The following is a 20,340-nucleotide window of genomic DNA, read 5'->3' on the forward strand; positions in this document are numbered from 1 at the left end:
AGCTATATACTTATGAGTTTTGGAAGCTACTAAGGTTAGTTAGAAAAATCACGAAAACAACAGTGCTGTTTGATAACATAACTCAACTCCCAAAACTTATTGATTTGTGAATATTTAAACAGCTGAATGTCAAGAAGTATTCAATATTGAAATAATTAGGAGCAAACGATGAATTAATGAAATTATTTGAACAGAATTTCCAATTAAGGAGTAAAACTCAACCCGGCCTAAGCTACCAAAAATATCCAATCACCAAGCGCGTCCGGTTAAAACGTCTCCGATTGACCTGTGAGTACTGTATTAAGAATGGGGTTAAGTGTAAAAAACCAAGTTCGGAACTCGAAATCAACCATTATGACTTCCAAATTTCTTCATGGAATACTTATTATACATATAAAAAAATTGGAAGCAATTTAATAGGCGTTTAATACTTACGATAATCAACGGATTTAGCCATAATACCTTTAAACGTCAATTTTATTGCTAACCACTTTGATTATTTAAAAACGTAGCTACAAATTTTCTGCTAATTATATAAATTCTTTAAGAATAAAAACTGAAGCTTTCATATTATTTTGTTTTTGTTCTTCTTCTGAGCGCTCAACTCCACATTCAAAAGGGTTTTTTTTAAATTTGACACGGCCACAGTATTCTCATTTTTTGAGATGCAACGAACTTAACAGCTAATTTTCACTAAATTGAGTGACAAAACTTTGAAACACTGCAAACAATTTTGAAATAAACGCTTCCATTTAATTATCAACTTTTCCTAAGACTGCTAGTTTTTTTTGATTTCTGCGAAAAAAGTAAGAGAAGTTTTCTATTTGTTTACTTTTCCCCATTCGGTTAAATAAGGGATTTTCATCGAATTATCAAAGAAGTTCCAACAAAAATTAAACCGTTGATATTTTTAAAGGCAAAAATAGATTTGATTAATATGTCCAATTTTTATAAATAGTAGTATTTGACTTTTTTAGTTCATTTATCATCATCATAATCAAAATATTCAATGAAGAATGATTTAAAACCATTTTTTGTTTAATTCGTGTGGGTTTGTTAGTTCATCAGTTATCAATGGTTGATTTAATTCAACAGTGATTCATTACAAAACTTATAAACCCTTTATGACCAAAACTGAAGGCGATAGACAAAATCTGTGTAAAGATTTGAGTTTAGGCACCAGAATACTGATTTTTTGAGTTATCAATTGTTTTCCATAAAAAAAAATTTTTAATTGTAACAAGTTTTTTTTTAATTTCTTCTTAAAAAACTGACGTTCTGACTCTTTTTTTGTTTAAATTTTCAAATAAATTTACCGAATTGTAAAGTATCTATAGTTTATTGAAATTTTCAAATAAATTGACGGCAAACAATTTTAATGTTTTAAATATTTTATAAAAAGTTGATCTTCGCCCTTTATTCTGAGTTTTTGTTTTTTAAAAACATTATCTTTTTAAAATTTTAATAAGAAAAACACATTTTCAAAAGTGATGAAAAGTATTAGAAAAACATGAGTTATGAAAGAAAGAATGAACGTAAGCCGTGAATATCTTGAATGTTTCGAAAAAGATTCAACGGATCACCGACGGGACTTGAACCCACAATTCCCGCTTCAGTACATCGTCGCGTTAGTCAATTACATCACGGTGAACGTGATGAAATAGGCTCTAGCAGCTTCAGTTTTTCAACTGAAATAGCTTTAAAATGGTTTAATGATTTATGGAATAACATAATGGATTATTGAATATTAATATTGCATAACATCGGATCAGTTTTTATTTAGAGGCCCACAAAACTCCCCTTTTTTATTAAAGAAGAAAACAATAATCATCCTGAGCTCGGGAAAAAAAAACAACACAAAAATCTGTTTTCAATAGAATTCTAAATTATTCGTCATTTCCTTTCCATTTCAAGTTCAGTGGATTGAATGAGTAAAAAATAAATTGGACCTTTTTTTTTATCTAACTGAAATTAGCAGTATTCGTTCGACTTCATAATTAAGTGTTTTATAAAACTTTTAACGTTTGATTTATATTTTTCTTTACTTTTAATAAGTATCAGAGGACCCAAAATGCTCCAAATTTAGAGTAATTTATGCGTTGCATGCTTAAATTGACAGTGTTCGCCGCAAAAAAGTCAAAATTTCCCAGAAGTCATATGGGACAGTTTTTCTTGGAACGGCAGTATATGAATAAAAAATATTCTAGATATTAAAAGAAATTGACCCATAGTATTTTCATTACGATTATTGAATTACTGTGTGAGATGTCAAAGAATGTATTTATTAAAAATGCAAAAATCCTGTTTTTCTAACATTTTTTTTTGTTGGAAAATCGCTGATTTTCTTCAAATCTGGAATCTCAATCAATCTAAAACCTGCAAAATTGTATTGAAACAAATCAACAATTTCAAAAAATAGTTTTTAACTTGATGGACCGTAATTTTTATAAAACTCAAAACAACGGCAGCAAACCTGTTCAGTTCAGTTATTCGAAAAAGAGTGATATTATTTAAAAGAATCAATAATTTCTATAATCATTAAAAATAAATATTGTGCATCAACATATTAAAATAAAATCAACTGGAAATTTAAGTTTACATTAAAAGTTAAAAGTTTTTCACATCATGGGTGCTTTGATTATGTGTGTTTTTAAAGCTAAATTCTTCACAAGCTATGAAATATACATTCTTTCTCAGCACACCAGATTGTTCAACTCGATGAACACATTCTTAGAATGGAAAAATCAACATATGGTTAATGTTTTCGCAACTGCATATTAATTCCCCGAGCTCTCTCATGTACGCTTTGATTGAAATTACCATCCCCTAAGTTAGATGTCTTGGCATCTTAACTTCTACCCCTTTCCATAACATAGAACGTAACGTGTGAAAATCGAGCCGTTTTTCTTCATTTTGTTTTCCCGTTTTTTTCACCGAGCTATCAGGATGTATGGGGTTCTACAAGACTGGCGAAAAATAATATGAATAAATTGCACCGCCACCGTTCTTCTACTTTGGGTTTTATATTTTACTTTTTTCTATGCTTCACACTTACCTTCGGTATCGTAGACATCCATCTCGATGGCCTGTGAATGGCACTGATAATGACGAGACATGGCGCTGAACAGGAATCCTCGTTTGGCTTTGAGCTTTCCCAAAAGTGGCGACGAAGCACTGCTGGCGGCAGCGGATGTTGTGGGTGTTGTGCCGAGTGACACTTCCGGTCCTCCGTTTGGCTGCTGCTGGTGGTGGTTCAGGGATGAGGACGAGGAACACTGGGATGGGGCGGGATGACGCAGGTCCCGGCGGCCGAGATGTGCCGCCGATGCGGAGTGACGTTCCCTTTCCCGGGACTCCTCTTCCTGGCGTCGGGATAGTTGGAACAGCAGCAGGAACAAGAGTAACAGGAAAAGCACTAACGGGGAAAGTGGAAGCAACAATACTGGGCCTGTTTATTCTTTTTTTTACTAAGATTTTCACAACGATTTCACTGCTGGCAGTCGGGAGAACGAACTAGATAAATCTGGGGGAATTCTTTCCCTTCTTCTTTATCTTCAAAACGGTGTGAGATGTTGATCCTGACGCGGGAGGATGCCAGGGACTGAGATTTAATACCGGGCCAGAAATGCTGCAAATCTCGACAAGCTTCTGAATTCAATATCACTTCCTTCGTCTTCGGTTTGGTTGGGTTTGCACTGTTTTTCTTTACTAAAGGGATTTAACCGGATATGATTCTATTCACTTCCTGTTGGAAAAGCAAACAAAACTGCTGAACTGAAATTTTTAAATTCTAGATTCTTTAGTCTTTCTTTTGGTGATCAAGTGTCTTAAGACGACAATTCATTATGAGCAGTTCTTATTCGGATTTTAAAATTTCAAGTTCAATGCATTGAATCGCTGACTCGAAATATCAAATCAAATATGCTGGAATTCGTTATTTGAACTTAAGTTTGGGAAATAGAGATTCAAATATCAATTTCACAAATCAAATTCAAATAACTCAAGCATGAGAATTATGATTGTGTGCTTTTAATCCATAATATTAAATCAAACTAAGAGTACAAGCTCTATTGCAGAAAATTTCGCTAAATGGGATTTCCTATAATTTCAAGATGATTTTAAAAAATACAATGCCTGAAAAAATTAATTCTATAGTTTTTATAAATTTAAATTAACAAGATTAAAACTATTTTGATTTCATTCAAGAAAAATTTAATGTATTTGAAATTGAAGATTTTAACTCATTTAACAACTTTGTTGAAGACTATATAAAGATTTGACTTATGCTTTTGGAAACATCAAAGATTGTATTTGCGTAAAATCTATTTTACAATTTCGTCATAATCTATAACTTTTTTCTAAACAAACTATAAGTTGATCATTGAGTTAAAACCTTCATTTTCAAATATTTTGTCATGTTCTGATGTTTTTTATTTTAAAATTGCACATAAGTTCTGTTAATACAAGCCCGAGCTGATAGAAAAAAACTATTTGTATATTTGAAATTCATTCAAAATAAAACCTCAAATATTCTGTCTGTCATAAAACTGTAAAATTTGTTGTACTATGAACCGATCTAAAATTTTCAATTCCCAAAGTAAGTTCAAGATTGAGTGGATGATGTGGTAAGTTTTTATTTAGCAAAATTCCAATTCCAAAACTTCGATAGGACAGATATTGTAAAATTAACATGTTAAATTTCCTAATCCAGGCAATAAAATTCAAACATGAAAAATCAAAATCCTGGAGTTGGAGGTCATTATTAATCATAACAAACGCTAAAAGAAGATTTCCTAGATGTTATTTATCAATTTGAAAATTGACAGTTAAAATGAATGTTTTTAAATCATGCAACCGAAGCTGGGATTAACATTTGAAGTTTGATCTACAATTCCCAAAAATTACTGTTGATTTCCAAATTGATTTTTTTTGTTATTTTTTAAATATCAATCTTCAATTTCAAATATCTGATGATTCAATTCTGAGTTCATAAAACATTCAATCAAAAGAAGTGAAGACTTGGAGGATTAAATAACATTGAAGAAACCTATTTTTTTATTTTAAAATTGAGATTTAATGCTTACAAAAATAGTATCCAGGTCTTAAGCCTTAATTTAAAGTTTTGTAATTTTAATTTCAAAATATAAAAAAAATAAACCAGAAATACGGACACCTAAATATCGTTTTCTTGCGATTCGGAATACAGGATTCCTAATTCCGAAATTTAAAATCATATTTTTAACGAACTGAAAAGATCTTTGTTTAAAGTTCGAACAATAGCTACTTTTGAGAATTTGAAATTTGAAAACATAAAGATGCGAGAATGTGCCAATTTAATTCAACTTTCCAAATCCATTTTTCAAAAATTTTCTTCTGTTACTGAAACAATGTTGACGGTTCATTAATTAAAGAGTATGGTTTTTACACCACTTTTAACATGTTTGTGGTCAATATCTTTTAAAAAAAAACAAAAAAAATATATCCTTATGTGCAACATATAGCTTCTAACATCAGCTTTCTTCGACACTAAGTGAATTTTTTTTCGAGCATTTTGTAGCTGGGCTACTTTTTTTTCAGAAGCAAGTTTTTCCGAATTTTGTTCCTAGACTTTGCGTTATACAACAAGGTTTCTGTAACTATACATTTGGTACATATAAAGGGTTTTTTAACCTCCCTCCATGAGGGTCCAAAAAGCCCAGTAAAATATTCTTCTCTAAAATAAAAATTACGAATTCTAAACCAAATTTTTAAGAACGACTAAAATTATTCAAGAGTAACAGTCTTGACTTAGAACTTAGAATATTTTTCAACTTGATAGAAATTAAGTCCCAAATATCGAATTTCGTTAAGATAAGACTAAGTTTGCCAAATCATCCAAATTTTCCACGAATTTTCTCACTTTATTTGCAAAATCAAACAAAAATTTAAACTGAGGCATCAAAATTATGTTAAGGCGTCTTCATTTATTGAGTTATGATTTAAAATTTACTGATGTGTTTTGATAAACAAATAACACGTGTTTTTCTTCATGGTTTGTTTTAAATAATTTTGATATTGACGATTATTGGACAGGAATATCCCGGATTTGCACGGTCCGGATACTTGGGGAAAATATTTGGAAAGCTTAGGCTAGAATAATTCCGGATTTTGAGATTCCGAATATGCTTATAAACATTTAAATTCGATGTCTGTTGATAAGAATCCGGATTCTTAATCCAATTTTTTGTTACTCTGAAGTTCAGTAAGTTTGGATCATCATTTGGAAAATAATCTTGATTCAAATCTCGGCATTGTTTTTCAAACTTTTATGTTTGAAACTCAGCTTTACGGAATATGAAAATAACATTTTTATAACAACAAACCATATTTAAAATTTGAAATGTTTAGATCCGATTCTGCGTAAGAATCAGAAAGTTTCATAACGGTGATGAAGAATTGGAAAATCTGAACCAGTTTTATCATTCGCAGTTTTTCTTCAGATTCACAAGTTGAATTACGGATAAATAACTGAAGAAATAGCCAACAATTCAAAATCCAAATAAGAGATTTCTGGTTGAGAATTTAAAAATCATTTTCAAATTCTGAATTCAGATTTTGAACTCAGGTTCGAAAGGCTGTACTCAGATTCGGAATCAAAATTAAGTATTCAGAATCAGCCCGAAGTTAAGTTTTAGATTCAAAATTCAAATGTCAATGTGAGAATTTCATTAAGAATTCAATTGACAGGCTATAGCAGTTTCATAATTTTGATTCTGGAATCTAGATTAAAATTTAATATTCAACTAGAGTAGACTCGACTAGCAGTTTAGTCAACTCGTAAATATGTCTCCAAAAAGTTGAGAATATGCTAATCGACATTTGCGATGAGCTATTGAAAAGTGTATTAATTTACGATAAAAGGGCGTCAGTGTAGATAAATATATCGCCTCCGCTTTTGTAGCTATATGCTATTTTGGTAATTTCAATACAATCTTTTCATCTGGTGTATTTGTTTAAAAAATCAGATGTTTCTGCGATATACCTTCTTAAATGTTTGCTGAGTCAGTTCGGAACACAAACCAGAAGTTATTACAAATATAACAAAAAAATGATTTTTGCGAAACCTAGATTAAATGTTTTTATTCAACTGAAAACATATTCTACTGGTATTTTTTGTTTGACATTATTTATATTGAAGATTCTTCTTTAATAAAGTTTCAACCTAAAATATTTCATTTTAATCAAGTTTACAAAAGAAGAAAATTAATCTGATTTATTTAAAGTTATTTTTCAAAACTTCTTGAAGAACAATTGGCACCTTCTAGGACTTATTTTCGAAAATTTTGAAATATTTTTTAAATTTTTTTCATGAATTATTATGAAATTTGTATTTTGTATGTATTTTAATCAAATGTATAACTGTCTTATTTCTAGATGAACTACGCATTAAGTTCTAGACATTACCAATTTCTTTTTTGAAGTTGAAAATAAATAAGGGTCTTTGAAAGCTCCATTTAAAGGATTTTTTTTATCCTTTTTTATTTAAATTAGCAGATCTGGAGCCAAAAATTTTTAACCACACGCATTACCATTTTAAGGATTGGTGGAAATGTATCAAATATATTTTTTTGAAATAAAAGTAAGAGATTTTTTTTTAAAGAGTGCGCAAAAGAAAAAGTGTTCAACAACAAACCATTAAATATATTTCCAACTGAATTTTTTGAAAATTAAAAACAAGTTCTTCAACCAAACAAAACAAATTCATTTTTTATTTAATTTGTCATTAGAATCCTGTGAACAAGATTCTTAAGTTAAAATGTAGATTTTTTATATAACAAAATCCTCAAAATATTGCCCAATTTTATTTTATATTTGTAATTTCTTCCGATTTGATGCCAAATTGAAACTGAGAGATTATAATATTTCAATTTAGAATCAAAAAATAGAAATCATGAAATTGCGATGCCCTTCAAATTGATTCCTTAAAAAATTCTCACATTGTTATTTTGATCTTTAATAAAACTGAGTTTTGAGCTGAAACTGAATTTTTATTTTTTATTTCGAACCTGAATTCTGCATTTTCAACCTCAGATCAAAAACTTAATGCGGATTTTGAAGACGTTTTTTGAATCGGAAATTCAGATAATAATTCCTATGTAATATGTATGAACGGATAAGCGAAATTTGTATGAAAACCCTTAACAAGAAATCTTTTGTTCGAATACTGAATTTTTGGATTCCAGCTTTTACCGTTATGAAACTTAGTTGGTTCCAATTCTAAATAAGATTTAAAAGTTCAAATTTCAAATTCCCAATCTTAAAACCAAGATCTGCAAAACCAAAATTCGAGTTAGTTTCAACCGGACAAACCTTTCCGAAAATCTGGCCAGCATTCAGGCAAATTTGGAAATTGTTTATTTACAATCATGCAGAAAACATTTCAAAAATTCAAAACACGATTAAAATTTCTGCTTGATTATGCATACAAAGCTTAGTCTAATCTTATTGAAATTCGAAAATCAGGACAAATTTCCTATCAACAAATGATTTTTTGAAACTGCATTAAAATTAGGTAAATGTGGAAAAGATTTCAAGGTTTTTGCTTCAGTAATAAGTTGATCCTTTTACTGTTAAATTTAATTAGGAAATTTAAACTATGGGTTTTGAGAAGAAAATTTCGCTTTGCAGTTTTGGACCCTCATGGGCGAGGGTTTAGCCTCCAAACCCTTTCCTCGTTCCCACGGCAATGCTTCTCCTACAGATCCTGATTCTGAAGCATATCTCAATGCGGTTCCTGATGTTAAAATCTAATTCGAAACCTTATCCAGGCCTGATTCTGATTCATATCGGAATTTAAATCCATTCCTAGAAAAATTCCTTAATGATGATCCTGTTGGTTAAATGGAGCCTTATGATTCTGAACCTGCCTTAGATCATGTTTCTCATTCTTATTTATATCCTGATTGTCGTGATTTTACGAATCTCAATTCAGAGATTCACTTAAACACTTCTGTCACTCACAAGAATAGATCAATGACTGACTTTGTTTTGTTTGTTTGCCTAGTGTTGCTAAAATAGCAAATGTTGCCATTAAAATTTATTTTATTTTATTTATCTTCAGTGTTGCCGAATACAACTATTATTTTATTTTATTTTTAATAAAATTTGATTCATTTTCTACACATACTTCATCTCATCCCTACACTGATCTTGATACAGGAACTTATCTTAATACGAAGCCTGGTTGTAATTGTAACCTTTGCACTGATCTCAATTTTCATCCACATCCAGATTCAAAAACAGACATTGGTCCTGACCCAGAACCCCTTCCTTATCTGGAATTAGAACCTTAACTTTCAAATTCTGACTTTGTGCTTTATCCTGATTGTTTTCCATATCCTCATTCTAATCATGATATCGTTCTCAATCTCGATCTTGATCCTGATCGCGACCCTAAACCTAATTCAAATCTTATTCCTGATTCAGATCCTGATCTTGATCCTGATTTTTATTTTCATCCAAAACTTGATCGTGGAACTAAAACTAGACCTGAACCTTATCGTTATTCCGATCATGAACCATTTTTAGATTTTATTCTTGTTACTGACACTGATTCTGAACCGGGCCTTCATTGCTATCCTTGTCAAAAACCTGGTCCGAGGCTTTATTCTTAAACTTGCCAGATTGCCCGGTTTTATCCGAACTGGTCCGGATATTCGATAAAATATTTGACAAAAGTCCGGCCCAGCCCGGTTGCTCAGATTTTGATGAAAATAGCCAGGATTTTGCCCGGATTCGTTTACTTTATTTGCAGAATCAAATAAAAATCTTAAATTAAGCAATTTAAAATTTTTCAATTTTTCAAGAAGTTAACATCGCATAGCATGGCGTGGCTACACACATTTTGCAATGGCTGATACCCAGGGTACAACTTATAATACTAAAGGACAGCATTATTGGTGCCTATATTTTGATGACTGTTTTTAGTAGATTTTGGCGTCCTGAATTTGAATCATTTGCCAGATTCTGTCTGAAAGATATTGTTTCAGTGAAATGGCGTGAGAAATTTTGAAATTGATCAATTTTGAGCAAATCGATCATTGATAACTGATGTACTGGTCAACAAAATAAAAACAAAAACTGATTTGGAATCTATTTATTTTCCTCCATTCAATCAAGGATTTATATCGGTATCGGTAATGGGCTGAGTAATGGGCGAATTCGCCAACATCGCTGTTTTGAGAAAATCACGTTTTAAGTTTGAAAACTACATAAGTTCCCAGCAAAAATATTATTTTGTTTTCTCACTAACTCGATCACAAATCATCCATAAGACAAGTGAATAGGTTCAAAATGTAGGTCTTCGAACGTTCTTTTTCAACCAGCTGATAACTCCATTTGTTTACATTTGGCGTATACACCCTTTGGAAAAATTGGTACCGATATTTTATTTAGATATTATAGATTCAGAGATATAAAGGTTTAAAAAAAATAAAAATTTTTTAGGAATTGAAATAGATAAGAAAACACCTATTTCTGACACCGCTGAAGAAAGTCTTTAAGTACCGTCTAACGGGGCATCATGCAACAGCGGGGTTCGACGAAACAATTATATAACACTACATTGAATCAATTTTTAATTTATTGTATTGTAATAAAGTTATCTTTTAATGATAACAAAATGATGATGACATAATTTCTCGCATCTTAAGCTAGTTGTCTTAAGTTTTTTATTTTTATGTAAAATTTGAAAAATCGAGCAATAAATGTACAAATTTTAACATTTTTTGATGCCGAAAAAAACTTTACCCAGTATGACGGATCGGTTTGATAAAATTACCTACAAACTTTTTACAGGTTTCCTCATGTTATACCAACATTGTTGGTGTAAAAATATTTTTCGAACAATCACCCAATTTTTTTAAATGAATATTTTGAAAATTCAGTTAGGTGTCTGGGGTTAAATGCAACAAAATGCAAATCAAAGAAATACCTTGTAAATCTCGTTTCCATGTGCTGGAATATGAATGTTTTGCATCACGCGTTTGTAAACATTTAAATTTCATTCATCCAAACATTTATTTTTATGATTTCAGCTTGTAGAATTTTTCGTAGTATTATTTTACCCCTAAATGTATGCAGCATCCTTATTTTCAGAAAAAATGTGAAAATTTTTTTTTATAGACCCAAAAACTACTGAAATTGGTGTTGTCATGCGTAATGGTCTTTAAGGCATCGCAAATATATTAAAAACTATGAATTTTTGTACGTGTGCATTAGATTTTTCATTAAAAACAAAGTTTGTTGCAAGTTACCCCATTTTCTAAGAAGTGTGAAAATCGCATGTTTTTAGAAAATTAAAAATAACTGAGGAAACCAATAATTTTTTTAACTACGCCAATTGGATGCCCCAGCATCCTTAAAACTTTTGTTGCATAAAGGATACGATTAACTGTGAACATAAGTTTTTTAGAAGCCATCGAAGTTGAAAATTGTTGCATGTTGCCCCAGTTGACGGTATTTGAAATTAAAGATTTTAATTCGTTTAAACATTTGTAGGAGACTGCAAAACAATTGGACTTATGGTTGAAGAAATATCTAAGATCCTATTCGGGTTAAAATTTCCCAAAAATTAATCAAAATGAAATTAAAATAAATATCGAGAAAAAATTTTATACTAGATTATTGAATTGAAACCTTTTATTTACAAATCTTTGCAATCTTCTTCAGTTATGCCAAAAAAGTGCACACATTCATTAAATGATTTTATACCCATTTTCCAAAGTTAATTCGATAAAAAGCGGTGCTATAAAAAACTGCAAATTTCGAATCAGCGCCTCCAAATAAGTTAAGATCAGTGTTTAGGTTCTTTTCACTTCGGAAAAATGTAAATTTTGTGGACTTGTGTAATTAAATTAATTTTTTTTGAGGAAGTTTTATCAAAATCACTATAAACGGTTATGTGGAAGCCTAAATTTCACGATTTTCAATCTGTTGATGTGTTTAGATGAAAAAAAAAATCAAGTATTTTTCTTTTTGAGCTTTGTTGACCAAATTAGCTGGGAGCAAATTTGCTTGGATTTTTGGCTACATATTTTGAAATCAAATGCACGGATTTTGCTAGGTTTTAATATAAAACTGCCTGGATTTCCCCGGCCCGAACGAGTGCAAGAAGAATTCCTTCAACCTTACTTATCCTCTTGATTATAATCGGAATGCTGAACCGAGCAAAGTCTGTTGATATGAAACGATGTAAAGTTTGAAAAGTAAAACAAGCACAACCAGTAGGTTTAAGCAGAAATTTCGAATTGAATCATGAAAATCAATACACAAGATGTCGATTTAATTGTAAAACCAATTCCTTAGGTTTGCCTGTTTCACGTATATTTTAAATGTAATCTTGTTTCGATTCAGGATTCGACACTATGACTTTGATCATAAATTCATGTCCAACATTGATTTTTAAGGAATTAAATTAGTCATGATGATAAACTTCCTCTCACTCATTAATTCTTTCACATTATTTTTTTTAATCCGTTGATATTTTCTACCTTTATTTTTTCCACTTTTCACTTTTTTTTCTTTCAACAACTTTTACAGTAACGCCTTACAATTTCACTTTCCATTCATTAAAATGGGATTTTTCACACTCACTGCACCCCGTAAACGAACGTTGTTGCTGCTACTTTCCCAGCAGCGAGTTACTGCTTCTGCTTTCTTCTGTACACTTGTTTGGATTCTCTTGGAGAACAAAACTTTTCCGTTTGTAGCAACTTCTCCCGGTTTTCCCCCCTCCCAAAGGAACAGACAACCGGAAAACTATTTTCAATAAACTGGTCGGTTGGTTTTCCTTCTTGTGATTGTCTGGCTGTAAGTTTAAAACTTGTTTGTTTTGCCTATACTTAGATGCTTGTTTGTTGTGCTGCGGGACTTCACTTGTTTCTCTAGTCTTCTGCAATTTTGTACTCGTTTATCGTCCTAGGTTTGTGATATTTTGGTTGATAATTTTATTTGAGCACTGTTGAGTTTGAAAGCTGTAAAAACACTATTTAGTATTCACTTATCGCTTGATCAATCATAACACTGATTGATTCTCGAAATGTTCAGATGAGAAATCCAGTTAAAAACAAACAATTGTAATTTAACTTATTTAAAAAAAAAGATTTTTTTCCTAAAAATAATGATGTATCGAGCTATTTACATACACTCCCTTTTCAAGTTCAGCATCTTCTTTTATCATTCATATCAAACAAACATAGACACACGATTTAATATTCAGAAGGTTGTGTGGGACGGAAATCAACATATTGATTTCGCTCGATTTATATCGAGATGTTCGTCTTATAGAAGTTTCAGATAGTCAATTCGACTTGACTGAAACAGGAACGGATTGATTGAACGCTACAAAATTGAAGGTTTGAAAAATAACTCTATCCTTGTCCAAGAAAAGCGGTAATTAAGTTCTCCTTGAACCACACGGGCTAAATTGCAACGTCTGCCCGATAAACGTTTCATTGAATTCAGTATCGGCCTTTTCCGGTTGTTAATTTAAAGAATGACACAGAACCAATACCAAGAGATAAGAATGCAACCAATAAACTTTGCCGCAGAAAGTCGGCAGAGCGTAAATAATTGAATAAGTCAATTAGTATTGAAAATGGATATCGCCTTGCTCGGGGTTTTTCCTCGTTTCTACCCTCTCAAATATCCCTTTTCGCCATCGGAAAAAAGTGCAACACAACACAACGAGGTCAATCCGTCGTCACTGCTATTGCACACACAGGCACACAAATACACTCACACGTACAAAACCCTAAAAGCACCTTAGAAAGCAACATTGCGACTTACTGCCACCTTAACCCAGATAAGAACCGAGGAACCGGACATGTGGTCGCGTCCATATATATTTTTTTTTGGTATCCCACATTCTATCCAAGGAAGGAAAAGCAAAGTGGCCAACTACCCAAAAGGCAATACAACCACCTAAACACAACAGTGTAATGTTGTTCTAAAGACAAACTTAGTTGCACAACTACCAACTTTCAGAAACTATCCCTTTCCAGGGCAAATGGACATCATCAGACAGGGTGAAGGGCGAACTTTTTTTCAAGGTGGCTGCCCACCCAGGCCAGTCCGGGAAAAGTTTTCAATTGCCTATCCGATTGGTTCGTTGCTTACAATGTTGGAATTTTCTTGCAGTTCAGTACTTTTGGCTTATTTGTTTCAGTTCGATGCAAATGTTTGCTTCTTGAACTATGCTTGACTGAGTGTCTGATAGCTTCAGGTGACTAAGAAACTTCCAGAGGATAAAAATGGAAAGAAATTTTTAACTTATTTTAGCCCGATGACACACGTGCATTAAGGGTGTTTAGGATTATAACATTTACGCAATAATGTTAGGACAAACTTAAATTGAACAGCAAAGAGTAAGATGTCTAAAGTAAGGAAGAACGATATTCACTTCATCATTTTTGCATCGTTTTTCAAGTTTTCGGAAAAAAAGTCAGCTAGCACAACTTGAAATATTTGAAATCGTTTCAATTTTCATAATGATAGATTTGGTATAGGTTCTATCTTCCCATCCCATTCCCATCCCATTCCCATTCCATTCCCGTTCCATTCCCATCTCGTTCCAATCCAATTCCTATCCTATTCTCGTTCGTTTGCTCATTGACTCAGTTGGTTATCGGACTGGCAAGTCGAAATATGAATGTTTTGCGTTGGGTTCGATTCTCACTTTTTTATATTTTGGGATAAATTATATATGAAAATCCCATGATTTTTTTTTCGCTTGAATGAAGTTGTCATGTATTATTTTGCTTTGGAGCTCAAATCTTTAGTGTAGTGCTTTTCCAATCTTTCCGATCAGGAGAGCATATCAAAATAATAACTCAAACATATCTCAACGAGATATTTACATCTTTTTCAGTTACAATTTTAAATCAAAGTTTTCGACTATGAGTTTCTTAAATCATTTTCAACGATAAAGAATTTGTTTCAAATTATTATAAAATACTCTAACCATATCTTATTTTGATAGACATACAACTTTCCATGAAACACGGACATCGAAGTCAACGGCCCAAACCGTACTTTGCTAATATTTTCTCGACATATTCTTAAAATTGAATCTAATTGTGGGAAACAAAAAATGGAGCATGGTTTGAGCGAATAATGTGGGTTATTGACATTCCACTAGAATTTTTCTTTCGAAGCATTCCTATCTTGAAGAGATATAATTATGTAAGATTTTGTTCTGCTCAATGTCAAGCTATGGTATCTGGATAAGATTAAATCTTGATATGAGCATCTATATATATAAAAATGAATTTCTGTCTGTCTGTCTGTCTGTCTGTCTGTCTGTCTGTCTGTCTGTCTGTCTGTCTGTCTGTTCCCTATAGACTCGGAAACTACTGAACCGATTTGCGTGAAACTTGGCAGGTGGGAGTATTGGAGGCCGGGGAAGGTTCCTATTGTGGTTTGAAACCCTCCCTCTCTCATGAAGGGGGGGGGGCCTCCCAAATAAAAGACAATTTTTTGCATAACTCGAGAACCCATCAAGCAAATGGTATTATATTTGGCATGGGGTGGTATTTGGGAACGAGGAATATTTCTATGAATATTTAGTACCCCTCCCTCCTTTCAGTGGCGTGATAGGAAGGGGGGAGGGGGGCTACCTTACAATTTTTCATATAACTCGAGAACTAATCAAGATATTGGATCCGAATTTGGCATGGGAAGGTATTTGGATACGAAAAATATTTCAATGATTATTTGAGACCCCTCCCTCTTTCCAGTTGAAAGGGGGAGGGGCCTCTTTCTATTTTTTTATATTGTTCAAAAACTAATAAAGCAAATGGAACCAAATTTGGCATGGAAGGGTATTTGGATACGAAAAATATTTCTATGATTATTTGAGACCCCTCCCTCTTTCCGGTAGGGAGATGTAAAGGGGGGAGGGGCCTCTTTTATAGTTTTCAACAGAACTAAGAAAGTAATTAAGCAAATGGAACCAAACTTGGCATGGGCGGGTATTTGGGAACGTGACATGTTCTAATGATTGTTTGAGACCCCTTCCTTCTTACAGTGGGGAGGAAGGAAAGAGGGAGGGAAGTTTCATACAATTTTTACTGCATAACTCAAGAACTACAACAGCAAATGGAACCAAATTTGGCATGGAACGATATTTGGGTACGAGAAATGCTTCTATGAATATTTGGTATCCCTTACTCTTTCGAAGAGGTGGATGAAAAGGGGGAGGCGAAGTCTCCCTTACAATTTTCAGTATAACTGGAGAGCCGATCAAGCAAATTTAACCATATTTGACATGTAAGTGTATTTGAATACGAGAAATGTTTCTATTATAAATTACCTTTTAAGCGGTAAGGTATAAAGGAAGAAGGGGGGTTTCCATTTTTTTTGCATACCTCGAGAATAAATCGAGCAAATGAAACCAAATTTCATCATAATCATCAAAAAGTATTTGAGTACGAAAAATACTTTTTTGAATATTAAGTTATCACCCCTCTATTTAAAGAAGAGGAGAACGGAAAGGGGGATGGTACTCCCTTTCAAGTTTATACATAACTCAAAAATTTACTACTAAAATAAAACCAAATTGGCATGGCATGGAATATAGAAAGGAAAGAGGGAAACTTACATTTAACTTTTATTTTACAAAATCCGAGAAATGGACAAAACTTAACATGGAAAATTTTGGTATGACTCTATGATTATTTGACCTATCATCCTCTTTTCAGTGAGAAGGTACATGGGAGGAGGGAGGTGAGCCCAATACAATTTTGTTAGCATATGTTCTCAATTTATGCTTACGAAGCCAATAAATGGAAACAAATATGGCATGGAAAGGTACTTGGTTACGAGATATGTTTCTACGATTGTTATAGACTCTTATGCTTTACAGTGTAGAGAGGGAAAGAAAGAAAGGGGCTCCATACAATTTTTGTTGTAAAGCTTAAATACTTATTAACCAATGGAACTATATTTGATATAAGAGGATTTTTGGGAACGAAAAAAAGTTTATTAAAGATTACAATCTCCATTCAGCAGGGGGTGAAGGGAAGGACAGGGGGGGCTCTCTAATCAGTTTATTAGCATAAATCCAGGACATATCAAGCAAAAACAACCATACTTTATAAGTTAGATTATTTGCGAACGATTAATTTGGGACCCTTCTTTTTTAGGGCGAAACTTAAGGAAACAGATGAAAATTATCAGCTCTTTAAAACAAATTTATAAATCAAGACTCAGAATATAAGTTATGGTTTGTGTTGCAATTTGAAACTCCAGCTGAAACTCTCATTTTATAGTGGTTGCTTATTAATTTCGTCATAATTTGATTTAAAATAATACCAAAAACAATAAAAATTTGAATGATTTCTGAAAATATCATTAGATTCTGAAAGGTGTAGCAAAGCACACCGGGTCAGCTAGTATCAAATAAAGATGTAATTTAAGATATTTTAACATCCTACTGAATACTGCATTATAGCTCATTTTAAAAGAAAAAATTGAGTATCAAAATATATCAACTTGAAATAGTTTTGTTTTCCTCTCCTGATCGGAATAGCACTTTTGATACAGTACACTTTTCAGCGCATTTTTGGCATAGAGTTAGAGCTGAGTGTTATTTAATTATTGCAACCTTTTTTATTGGATTTGCTATCAGATTTTAATCGCCGTTTATTTATGATTCGAAATTTTATATTGCATGTTCGGCGGGATATGGAAGAAAGGTGGATATACAGGCATTAGTGCGACAATAGAAGAAAGCTTGATAGGTGTTGAAATTTTAGGCTAGAGGGTATGTTTTATTAAAAGCTCCCATGAATTGTAACGCCTTTTCTCTATTCATTAGCTAAATATGCATGAGAAAATAAGAAACAGAATTCCCATATAAAGCGAGCCCAGTGCACACTGGTACAGAACATCAATCTAGCGGAACTAAACTAATAGCGCCCAGGGATGAAAAGATAGACTTTTGATGTCTTCGACAACATTGTATAATTTTACAAGGCACATACTTTGAAATAAAATATAGAGTCGAGGGGTCCACCAATAGCAAGATAAAAATGCTAACTTTTTGTTAGGCATTTTAGAGCTTTGGTTCCTTCTACAAAGTTGTTTATCTTAAAAAATACATAACTTTGCTGAACAAGTCAAAGTTCTACAATTTCATTCTAAGGAGTTACAATGAAATTAAGAAAAAAAACCTTGAAAAAAACAGTTTTTCAAATCTGAAACGTTGTAGGTAAGACAAAACAATTTTCAGTCTTCGAAACGAAAGTGATATTTGTGAACAAAATACTAGATATTCAATCTTAAAATTGCGTCAAGTTCCACCAAGTTACACGCTAGTTTTATATGGTAATGATTCCTATTAACACCAAAAATAAAATCCACATTGGTTGATGGTGCAAAAATTTGCGCAATTCGATAAACTTTTCTTTGAAAATCGTTAATATATCACACTGAATGCGTTCTACAGCGCTTCAACAATTTCAAAACACATCATAATGAACTAAACGATTGTAGAACATAACATTTTTCAACTTTGTTTCGAAGACTGTAAATTGTTTTGTCTTACCTACAACGTTTCAGATTTAAAAAACTGTTTTTTCAAGATTTTTTTTCTTTATTTCATTGTTACTCCTTAGAATGAAATTGTATAACTTTGACTTGTTCAGCAAAGTTATGTATTTTGATATTGTGTTATACATGTACTTTGAACCCACTACACAGCTTTCAAATAAGCAATCAAGATAGCAAAAGATTAAAAAAAATATTTTGAAATTTTTTTTTTGTTATAATTCAATATTTCTCTGGGGTAGGACAAGGTTTGTGCTTTGTTCACATGTATTGTACTGCAAGAATCAAGGAATATTTCAATTCCAAAGTGATATTATGTGGAACTTTCTATATATCTCTGGCGATTTTTGAATGAAAATTTTTGTTTTCCCATATAAATTCCCATACAACATTAAAAATCGTTACACTAATTCAGGACTGGATGGATTACTTCCAAAATTTTTATTGCTATTTTCGGCAGCAAAAACAACCAAAAAAAGTTATGAGAGGTGTAAAAATTTAAGAATTTGAAATTTTCATAGAAAGCTGGCAGTGGTGTAACGTACCTGTTTGGAAAATATTAATTACCTAAATGTTTAAAACCAACCATGGATATCAGTGGGTTGCTAGAAAACATCCACAGAAAGAATGGAGAAATATTAAAATATTATAACAAAAACTCATCGTACTTTATTGAAAGGTTTTCGAAATTTGTCATGATTATTTGACATAGCAGAGAAAATCATCCCTGGAAGTTTGGATGTGATCTGAAGAAAATTGGAAAAGTTAAACCATTCTAAGCTTCAGTGCACAATGGTCCTGAAATGAAATTTAGCGGGAAGCAATTATTAGCACCTTCCCCTTAAGTTTGATGCTTTTGATGCCTTAGACCAACTTTTACAACAACTAAAGGCGATCATTTTGACTGGAAAATTTTTAGGATGGTTCATACGGTTTCTGACATTCGAAAATTATTTCTCAACCAAAAGTCGCAATTTTACATAAAGATGGAACTCCGAAGTTCACATTTGGCTGAAAAAATGTTTTACGGGAGCTTCAGGTGACTCTTGTAGCGTGAAAGTTACTCAGGAAATTCCATCACCCTTTGAAAGGTTAAACTATCGATAACGGAAGTTCTATGCGCTTTCAATAGAACTTCTTTCAAGAAGGTCCATAACGTTCGCGTAACATTCTAAAACGCACCATTGAGATACTTGAAGGTGTTTCAAAGAACCTGTGTGGGAATTCTAAGCGACATGTCAAAAATGTCTGTCAATTTCTTGTCATGGTATTTGTTTCGTTTGTAGCTGTACTGATATTTACAAATAGAATTCGATTCAAGATTTTTTCGAATTTTTCTTATAAATGTAAAGATATTCCAACAAATTTTTGATGATGCGAATTTTTGTTACTATTCATATTGTGTACTGAAAGTCCTTTAAACGAAATAAGGTACAATCTATTGACCAACCTATTCAATCATCTCAAATGACATTAAGTTTAATTACTAATTTACAGTGGCAATGAACTATTGCTGGATTGGTCGAGAGGCTGGTGAGTTTCATTGCAACCTAGAGAGCAGCGGTTCAATTCTCTAGACGTAATCAAAACAATATAATTAAAACCAATGAGATAGACCATGATAGACCGGCAACCTAGCAATCTGATAAACAGACTTTGTAGAAGGAACCAAAGCTCTAAAATGCTTAACAAAAAAGTTAGCATTTTTATCTTGCTATTGGTGGACCCCTCGACTCTATATTTTATTTTAAA

The 20,340-nt window shown here is 32.2% G+C and overlaps 1 protein-coding gene across 2 annotated transcripts in view; it reads right to left on the reverse strand.

Annotated features, from left to right (window-relative positions):
* LOC129748030 (solute carrier family 12 member 4) overlaps positions 1-20,340 on the reverse strand; it is a 780,735-nt gene that overhangs the window by 624,604 nt on the left and 135,791 nt on the right. The window contains exon 1 of one of the 2 annotated variants that reach the window (XM_055742493.1): positions 3,056-3,758. The exons of the other annotated variant lie outside the window; for it this stretch is intronic. Within the exon in view, the coding sequence (XP_055598468.1) occupies positions 3,056-3,116 (61 nt within the window). The 5' untranslated portion in view covers positions 3,117-3,758. Of the gene's footprint in view, positions 1-3,055; positions 3,759-20,340 lie in introns of those variants that run through there. 2 annotated transcript variants of the gene reach the window in all.

The sequence above is a fragment of the Uranotaenia lowii genome, chromosome 2 (assembly GCF_029784155.1).
Source record: "Uranotaenia lowii strain MFRU-FL chromosome 2, ASM2978415v1, whole genome shotgun sequence".
Taxonomy (NCBI): Eukaryota; Metazoa; Arthropoda; class Insecta; order Diptera; family Culicidae; genus Uranotaenia; species Uranotaenia lowii.